The following is a 9,888-nucleotide window of genomic DNA, read 5'->3' on the forward strand; positions in this document are numbered from 1 at the left end:
TCCTGGGGTGAGCTGTCAGAGAGCGTCGAAGAATTGATGCTTTTCAATTGTGGTGCTGAAGAAAACTCTTGAGAGTTCTTTGGACTGCAAGGAGGTCAAACCTGTCAATCCTAAAGAAAATCAATCCTGAATATTCACTGGAAGGACCGATGCTGAAGCTGAAGCTCCAATACTTTGGCTACCTGATGCAAAGAGCCAACTCATTGGAAAAAACCCTGATGCTGGGAAAGATTGAGGGCAGGAGGAGAAGGGGACGACAGAGGATGAGATGGTTGGATGGCATCACTGACTCAATGGACATGAGTTTGAGCAAGCTCCGGGAGATGGTGAAGGATAGGGAAGCCTGTCGTGCTGTAGTCCATGGGCTCGCAAAGAGTCTGACACGACATCATCCTGCCATTTCCTTCAGGAGCCTCCTGGAATAGACTCCTGAGGCTCCCAGCCTGGTGTCCAGCTGTTCCCCATTGGCCTCATCACAGAACAGCACCAGGTTTCTGGAAAAGATCAAGTGCAGCCTTTCCATGGGAGAAAGAGTGAGGGTCCCAAAGCCACCATCAGAAGTAAATCCCCCTTGTGTAAAGGAAATCTGGAAATATAATAGTGGGATTATTTGCTACTCCTTGCTGTAGAAGGACTTCCCTGATGGCTCAGAGGGTAAAGCGTCTGCCTACAATGTGGGAGACCCAGGTTTGATCCCTGGGTCGGGAAGATCCCCTAGGGAAGGAAATGGCAACCTACTCCAGTACTCTTGCCTGGAAAATCCAATGGATGGAGGAACCTGGTGGGCTACAGTCCATGGGGTCGCAAAGAGTCGGACATGATAGAGCGACTTCACAAGCAAGCAAGCAAGCTACAGAAAGCACAGAGTGGGCATGGGAGGGGCTCTGGCCAACCCTGATTCCGGGTCTCTTCTCTCCTCTCCACTGTAGAGTCTCAGGCCCAGTGCCCTGGAAGCCACTCCTGGATGAGATCCAGAGCCAGGCCACCATCCTCTCTAGTATCAGAAGAATGTGGTACAGTCTACAGCCTCACAAATGCCTCCCACAAGGCAGACGTTGTTACTTCTATTTATGAGTGCCGCTTGCTCAGAGACATTAGATAACCTGCCCAAGTTCATACAGGTAGAAAAGAGGTGAGATCAGGACTCAAAACCAGGTTTGGGTTACAAGGCCAGTATCCCTTCTACGTCCCAGTTATCATGATGAGCAAAGATTTACTTACTATCTACTGTGGCACTAGGGTCAGAAACTGTGGTCTGAGGTGAGGAAGGCTTATGCAAACAGAGGAAGGAGCAACTTCAAAAGCTCAGGCTGGTGTGTGAGGTTCATAAGCCCAGCTCCATCAGGACAGATGGACTGGGAAGAAGCAATTGGATGTCAAGGGCTGACATGAGCAATGGCTGCAGCAGAGAGAGAGAGTGGGTTCCCACATCTGCCCTGAGCCTTGATCCCATTAGGGCCTGCATCCCAGTTTCCAGTTCTCTAGTGTTGAAAGGCTGGGAAGCTTTGCTCACTCATGACACTCAGCTTAGTTCTTTTCTCTTAAGGAGGCCTAAGGAGACTTCTTAGCGCTAAGCGGCCTCTTAAAGAAGTGTATCCCCAAAGCCACAGCCACCCCTCAAAGCTTCCCTAGGAGTGGAGGGCAGAGAGTGACTCTGTTCCCTAGTGTTGCTCTCAAGAGCTCTTAATTAGATTAGCAATCAATCCCCACAGTAGTATAGCTTCAGGGTTTAGAAGTTCCTGGGTTTACAAACTGCCTACATACCCACAGTCCAATTTAACCCTCGTAACAAAGAGAGCTTTGTTGGTAGCTCAGCTGGTAAAGAATCTGCCTGCAATGCAGGGGACCCCAGTTCAATCCCTGGGTCGGGAAGTTCCCTTGGAGAGGGATAGGCTACCCACTCCAGTATTCTTGAGCTTCCCTGGTGGCTCAGATGAGAAAGAATATGCTTGCAATGCAGGAGACCTGGGTTCAATTTCTGGGTTGAGAACATCCCTTGGAAGAGGGCACGGTAACCCACTCCAGTATTTTGGCCTGGAGACTCCCATAGACAGAGGAGCCTGGCAGGCTACAGTCCATGGGGCCACAAAGAGTCAGACACGATTGAGCGACTAAGCACGCAATGAAGAGAGCAAGGTCACTGGCGGCATCATGGTGGTAGAACCAGGGCCTGACTTCAGCTGATGCTCTTCCCACCATCAAGACCATCACTTAGATTAGAGCCAGAATCATGGAGAGGAGGTTATTCCAAGGTATAAATGCCACTGGTGATAATGAGGAGCAGGACAAAGTCCCAGCTTCCCCCTGCCAGGCCCTCTTGCCATTAGCATCATGTAACTGTTGGCAATTGACACTTCTGAACTGTGGTGCTGGAGAAGACTCTTGAGAGTCCCTTGGACTGCAAGGAGATCCAACCAGTCCATCCTAAAGGAGATCAGTCCTGAATGTTCATTGGAAGGACTGATGCTGAAGCTGAAACTCCAGTACTTTGGCCATCTGATGTGAAGAGCTGATTCATTGGAAAAGACCCTGATGCTGGGAAAGATTGAAGGCAGGAGGAGAAGGGGACGACAGAGGATGAGATGGTTGGATGGCATCACCAACTCGATGGACATGAGTCTGAGCAATCTCCAGGAATTGGTGATGGACAGGGAGGCCTGACGTGCTGCAGTCCATGGGGTCACAAAGAGTGGCACACGACTGAACGACTGAACTGAACTGTGGGCAGAGGTGGGCAGCATGGCTGTGGCAGGACCCACAGTTCTGACCAAAATTGAGTCAGACAGCATAAATGTTACTATCATGAAAATCCAACAATTCTTCTAGAGCTTATGGGTTAGGAAGTCCTTAGTGCTTCTCCAGTCTTGCAAGTCATATAAGGTTTGAGCTAGGAAAGACTTTGAAGAGCATCTCTATTCTGCAGGCAAGGAGCTGAGGTCCAGAGAGGGAGGTTAAGTTCCCAAGGTCGTACAGATACCACCAGGCAGAGCCAGGTTTCCCATCCTGGTCTCCTGACTTGATTGTGGCAAGCATGTGATTTGTGTGGAAGCTCTGAAGAGCCTCAAACAAATCCAGAGCCATGACTAAGTCACACTTTCTCAAAGGATGTCCCCTCCATGCAGCCCAAGAGGCAGGAGCCACGTGGACCCCGTGAAGGGAAGGGGATGTGCGACCAATCCCTGCTGCTTCCAAGACCCTCCCACTCAGAATTTGGTGACCATTTTCATCTCCTCTCTCCTCACTCATTCTTCCCACACTCACCCCAGTGGGCCATCCCACCAAGAACATGCAGTCCTTTGCCTTGTCACCCATCCTAACTATAAATGAGGGTGTTTGGGAGAAGATAAGCGGCATTTGCAGAGTTTTTACCAGTTGCCAAGCGCTGTGCTACCCCTCACCTCCCTTCGGTAGACAGGTGAGGGGAGCAGGTGAAGCCCCCACACCTGTTCACTTCTCTAATGAAGAGAAGCACGCCTCTCTCTACCAACGCCCCCTCCCACACACACCCATCTCAGGATTCAAATAGGGTCCTCCTTGCAGTTAGTCACTCCTTCCCTCTCCTGGCTGAAGAACTAGTCAGATTAGGGTGGGACAAACAAGATAAGATACCAGCCGCTAAATCCCTGCTGCCTGTGGACCCCCAGGCAGGAGAGCCCAGATCTGCAGCACCACACCTATCACACACCTGGTCCCCAGACACGCTGTGAATACGGCAGCATCAAGGAAGCGGACAGTCTGAGTCTCCCTGTTTCCCAGGACGTGAGGTTGGGCCGGCAGCTGTGACACCAAAGATAGGAGCGACCCTTCCGGCCTCCTCACCCTGCCTCAAGCCGAGTCAAAGGGCATAAATGTCATTGTCATGAAAATCCAACAATTCTTCTAGAGCCTATTGGTTAGGTGTCCTGAGAGAACGCTTCTCCAGTCTTGCAAAGTCATGAAAGGTTCTAACTGAAGAAGACCATGGAGAGCATCAGGCTGGGCAGTGCTGAGATGGGCAGAGATCCTCCGCCAGACTCTGGAGAGTGCTCCCTAAAAGATGCTGGTCTCAGTGGCAGCATCGCCATCCACCTGCTCTGCGCCCCTCAGGGAGTCTCTGGGCCCTGGTTTCCTGCTGAGTCCGGGGCTGAGGCCGCGGGCAGGCAGGCCACTCGAGCGGGTCAGCAGGGTGGCATGGCGGCTGGAAAGACTGCCATTGGAGAGCCGCCTGCGCATCCTGGGCCCAGCGCCTCTGCAGCAGGCCAGACGGCGCAGGGCACGCCACCACAGGTGGCTGTTGAAGCCCATGTAGATCCAGGGGTTGCAGCAGCTGCTGAGGTTGCCCAAAAGCATGGAGATGGTGAAAGCCACGTTGGTCGAATCTGCCAAGGGAGAAGCACAAGGATTTCAGAGCTGGAAGGGCCCTGGGAGAGAGTCCCGCTCCCTACAGAACAGAGGAGGAAGCTGAATCCCAAGGAGGACCACGTGGGGTTCTATAATCAGAAAGGATCACAGCTGGGACTCCAACCTGGGACTCCTAACTCCAGGGTTTTGCCTCACTGATTTATTTATTCATTTTGTGCCACAGGGTGATGACAGGAGCTGAGGCTTGCTCTAAGCTGACTTTAGAGACACAGACATAGTCAGTGACAGGAGCAGCCCGAACTGGATCACTATCTTTGTCCCAAAATCTTGAATTGTGAATCCCCTAACGGATGTCAAGCACGGGTGAGGCAATTTCGGTAAAATCTGCAGGAAAAATGACCATGATTCTAGCCAAGTTTGGGCACACCTGCATTCCCACTTATGTCATAGAAACGGGTACACACTGCCCTCTGACCCCTTAGGGTCCGTCCCAGTCATTCTGTCATTCAGTTATTGTCCGTGTGAGTATTGACTGTGCCAGGCCGGTGCTGGGGACCTCGTAGGCAATCAGTGGAGCCTGACAGCCTAGAGGTCCCATGGAGCCACCTCCAACTGTGCAGCTTCTAGGTACAGGGCATCCAGACATCTTGTTCCTGACCAGTGCTGTTCTCCGTCATCAGAAATTACATTCAGAGAATGTCCCTTTTGCAGGGAAAACAAATTTCTCTCCTGGACAGTCAAAATGCGAGCCTTCAAAGACTCTGATAAGATTCCTTCCAGATATAATACTCTTTCTGAAAATGAAATGAAACTTCTCATGCCAACAGGAAAGCTGCTGGGATGGGCCCCAGCCTTCTGCCAGACGCACCATGGCTAAGCTATGGCACGGGCTGCACACTGATTTGCCCAGCGCTTTAGTGGAGGCTGTAGAATCACTGAGCGCCATGGCAGAGCTGGAAGGAATTGAGGGTTACGGCACAGACCTGAACCTAGGTCTCCCCTCTTGAAAGCAGCAATTCTGCACCATTTCAACCAATGAACTCAAAGGCAAAGCTCAAGTGCCTGCTCTGTAAAGTGCCATGAAAGCTTCCAATATGCTGGGTCCTTGGGTGCTCTCCAGTGTGGTACTTGCAGCCCAAGAGAAGAAAAGATACAGGGTCAGGATATTTGAGAGAAAGCATGAATCACAGAGTTGAGAAGCATAGAAGTGAGAGCAAGGGGGGGACCAGCCTCAGCAACAAACCCAGGCTCCTGCAGCATGAACGTGTCTGGCCTGCGCCCCAGTTAACTGAACACCTGGGGGCTGCAGACATTTGAGAAGCTGCTCTGGCTAAGGTGTGCATTCATCTCATCTGCTCCATCAGTATATGTATAGTGCCTAGATCAGGCCAGAGACTGAGGGTTTCCAAGGTTTCTTCACTTGGGAAGCATCTGTTTGGATTGCCCCCCCGCCCCCCGAGCCAGGCCCAGGTCGGGGCTCGAGATGCACCTGGAGCCCTGGAGTCTTCGGAGGCTCCAGCTCAGTCCTGGAGGGCAGACCTGCTGCAGCGCGGCCTGGCAGAGGCTCCACTGATTGTCGGAGGCAAGGGCAAGTGCAAGGAGACAGCTTCCTGCCAAAGACTCGGGGACGAGAGGCCAGGAGGCCAGCGTGCCGTGGAGGGAAGCTGGGTGTACCGGAAAGCAAGTTTAAAGCAGTGAATGTCTGCTCAACTCAGGGTCCCCGAAAGGCTTCTGGTTTTCTGAGGGACACTTCGTTCCTGCACTGCTTACTCGGAGAGGCCCTTGATAAGTGATAAGTCACTTATATATGGGTCTGAGGGACAGGTTGATGATGGTGGTGACTACAGGAGGCAAGCAAGAAAGCTTCTCGTAGGTTCCTTGATAATGGGCGAACGGCCTTCTCATCGCTGGTGCCACCAGCTCAGCTATGAGTGTTGGGAATAAGACAACAATAAAAGTCTGGATAAAGTTTGGCCTAAAAAGACCTTGATTCAATTCTTGGCTCCATCTCTTACTAGAAGTGGCACTTTGGACCAGTTATTTCACCTCTCTGAAGCTCAGATTGCTTAGATGTCAAGGGGAGAAGGTCACCCCTAAGTAGCACAAGGCCTAAATGTGCTTGGCACATAGAAAGCCCTCCTTCCTTCTATTCTGTGCTTGACTAGAGGTGGGGGCAGTCCCTAGAACAGGTTAGGGCTAATATGGTCATTGCTTAAAGGGTAATTTTATAAATAGCCTCTGGTCCACACCAGTGTCCAAAAAGTGGTTAAGAAGGGGTACAATGGGACTGTTACAATTCAGTATTGCTGAACTCTCTCTCTCTCTTTTTTTTTTTAGCTTAAAAAAAATTTATTTTTAATTGAAGGATAATTGCTTTACAATATTGTGTTGGTCTCTGCCATTCATCAACATGGATCTTGCTGAACTCCCTGGCAGAGTTGTGTTAATGTCATGAACCACCTTCCCCTTACTTCGTCTTTCCGGAAAAGATGTTTGGCTTGAGCGTGCCCTAGGATGAGCAGATTGAGACTAGAAACAATAGCACAGGGGAGATCACTCTAAGAGCTGGTAGGAAGGGGCAGTCTGGGTCTGCTGGTCGGTGAGTCCTCAGGAAGCTTCCAGAGCTAACTGTGCACAGGGCGTCCCTGGGGCAGTCGCGCGCCGCTCCCATCATACACCCCGAGCTGCGCATGAAGAGTCTGCTGTACGAGAGAGCACCCAGTCACCCTGACAGGTGACCACACACTTGTCCCCACCCCCCTCTTCTTAGGAGAGCAGGAACAGATGTCTTTAAATACCACTTGCCAGCATTTGGGCTGCCCAGAAACAGCACTTTCCTTTCTCAGGACAAGCTCACCCCCAAATGGCCTGACCTGTTGGCAGTATCTGAAACTTAGGCTGCCGTCTATCTCACTCCCAAGAATGACCAAAATCAGGCACCTGGAACACAGTCCTCTTAGAAGGTCCCATTTTGTTTTTCACATAGGAGGAAGGCCCTTCTCATCACTTCCAGAGCTAGAATTTGGGAAGCGGGGGTACGGAGTTGAGGAAAGAAACGAGGAGATTCCAGGCCTAGGTTCTATTCGTCACTTCACTTCGCCACTTCCTAGCTGTGTGGCCTTCCTTGGGCAGGTCAGGTATCCTCTCTGAGCCTCTGCTTTCTCATTAACAAGACAAAGGGTTGAATTTGGAGTTTCAGGGTTGTGCCCCAGGGCTAATTATTTGAAAACGGCTGTTGAAAAGGAGTTCAAAGTCTTGTTCAGCTGTAGCAGGGGAAGAATGCTGAGAGACACACTTCATGGGCCACAAACAGCCATCTGGACCAAATCATTTGAAAATCCCTTTCAAACCGTCTAGCAAACTGTCAGTTGCTTGGCCAAATCTACTCATGGTCATATCTTCATTAGGGCCAAATAGTATTTTAAAATGCTTAAGTTAGTTGCCAAAATTGTAGAATACAGAAATTTCACATTACAGGTACTCACATGGCATGTTTTGACCGGATGGGAGTCACAGCTGTCCCTTTTCACACCGGTTTAGGCACCATCTTTAAAGCTGCACCCGTTTGTTACCTGCCTGACCCTGGCAGCCTCTGTGCTGTGCTGCCGTGCTAAGTCACTTCAGTCGTGTCCGACTCTGTACGACCCCATGGACTGTAGCCCACCAGGCTCCTCTGTCCCCGGGATTCTCCAAGCCAGAATACTGGAGCGAGTTACCATGCCCTTCTCCAGGGGATCTTCCCGACCCAAGCACCGAACCCACGTCTCTTAAGTCTTCTGCACTGGCGGATGGGCACTGGCAGACTAGCGCCACCAGGGAAGGAGGCTCAGATGCTGAAGGCTCTGCCTGCAGTGCGGGACACACGGGTTCAGTCCCTGGGTCGGGAAGACCCCCTGGAGAAGGAAATGGCAACCTGCTCCAGTATTCTGGCCTGGAGAATCCCAAGGACCGAGGAGCCTGGTAGGCTACAGTCCGTGGGGTCACAAAGAGTCAGACATGACTGAGTGAGTAACACACACATAATGCTAAATGAGATCTTCAAACAGCTTTGAAGGGATTGATAGAAACCATTCAAAATGAATGCATACTAGAACTGTCCCTTTTCACACCGGAACAGACACCATCTTTAACTGCTTCACCCATTTGTTACCTGCCTGGCCCGGAAGCCACTGTGGCCCTGTCCTAATACCCACCTTCTCTCTTCTCTGCATTTTTCCACCTCCTGCTCCTGCCTCTACCTTCCCAACCAGACCACACACTTGCCTTCATCGGGGGCATTCTCATCCCACACAGACCACATCTGGACACTGAAGAAAGGCGCCCAGCAGGCGATATAGGCCAGCACAATGACGAAGGTCATCTTCACAGTTCGGATCTTGGCCCGCGAGATGGTGCTGACGCTGCTAACCCGGGATGGCAGCCCCCGCGTGGCTGCCACCGGGCCACGAGGAGCAGACGGCCTGTTCGCAGGGCCCCAGCTCCCTCCTTCGGCCTGCCCAGCCTCCGTCTTGACTTTGAGGTTCTTGCAGATTTCGTGGCAGATGAGGCTGTAGCAGGCTGTGAGCATGGCCACTGGCAGGATGAAGATGGCTAGGGTGGTCCAGGTGATGTAGGCCCGTGGCCCCCAAGGGAAGCGGAAGTCTGCCCAGCAGTCCAGCACTCCAGAGCCCTGGATCACCTCTCGTACGGAAAAAATGAAGACTTGAGGGAGGCTGAGGACCGCCGCCAGCAGCCAGGGGGCTGCGATGAGCGGGTAGGTGGACCGGCTGGGCTGCTGGAGGCTGCGCAGGGGGTGACAGACGGCCAGGTAGCGGTCCAGCGTCATGGCCAGCAGCATGTAGGTGGAAGCAAACATGCTCAGCACCTGCAGGTACTTGACGGCCCGGCAGAGCGGGTCCGGGCCCTGGAAGCGGTAGGTGATGTCCCACAGCAGCTGGGGCAGCACCTGGAAGAGCGCCACGCCCAGGTCGGTCAGAGCCAGATGCAGCACGAACACCTGCATGCGGGAGCGCTTGCGGACCGGCTGTCCCACCGTCAGAAGCACCGTCAGGTTGCCCCCTGTCGCCAGCGCCAGGACAGTGGCCAGGACGCCGATCTCCACCTTGGCCAGCTCCTCATCCCGGCCCAGCCAGGGTGTGGTGGCGTTCGCGGCAGCGAGGGTGCTCCCCGAGGTAGGAGCAGCCGTCCAAGGAGGCCTGGAATCCATGGTGGAAGTTTGCTGGGAGAGAAGCAGGCGGGGAGGCGGGGATGGACGCAGAGTGTGAGCGCAAGTAGAGAGGCCGGAGGAATGAGACGGAGTGGGCAGGAGGAGGTTAAAGACGGAAGAAAGGGGAAGGGTAGTATGACCAGAAGGAAGCTGAGACTGTGTGGCAGGAGTTAAGAGGGCAGGGATGGAGAGGATGAGGGAGAATGAGGTAAGGAAGAAGATGCTGAGCCCAGAGAAGGGCGGGGGGACCCGGGAGCGAAGGGAAGCAAGAGTCAGGGAGCCGAGGAGTCAGGAAGGGGCTGGGCAAGGCGAGCCTTCTGGAAGGGTATAAAGGCTGGGGG

General features: G+C 52.7%; 1 protein-coding gene across 1 annotated transcript; it reads right to left on the minus strand.

The window, feature by feature from the left end:
- On the minus strand, positions 4,030–9,547 carry AVPR1B (arginine vasopressin receptor 1B). The gene is made up of 2 exons (XM_005690409.2): positions 8,605–9,547; positions 4,030–4,358 (listed from the first exon to the last, which is right to left on the minus strand). Exons 1-2 carry the CDS (start codon positions 9,545–9,547, stop codon positions 4,030–4,032), a joined length of 1,272 nt encoding a protein of 423 aa, XP_005690466.2.

This window comes from Capra hircus, chromosome 16 (assembly GCF_001704415.2).
Source record: "Capra hircus breed San Clemente chromosome 16, ASM170441v1, whole genome shotgun sequence".
NCBI classification, from domain to species: domain Eukaryota; kingdom Metazoa; phylum Chordata; class Mammalia; order Artiodactyla; family Bovidae; genus Capra; species Capra hircus.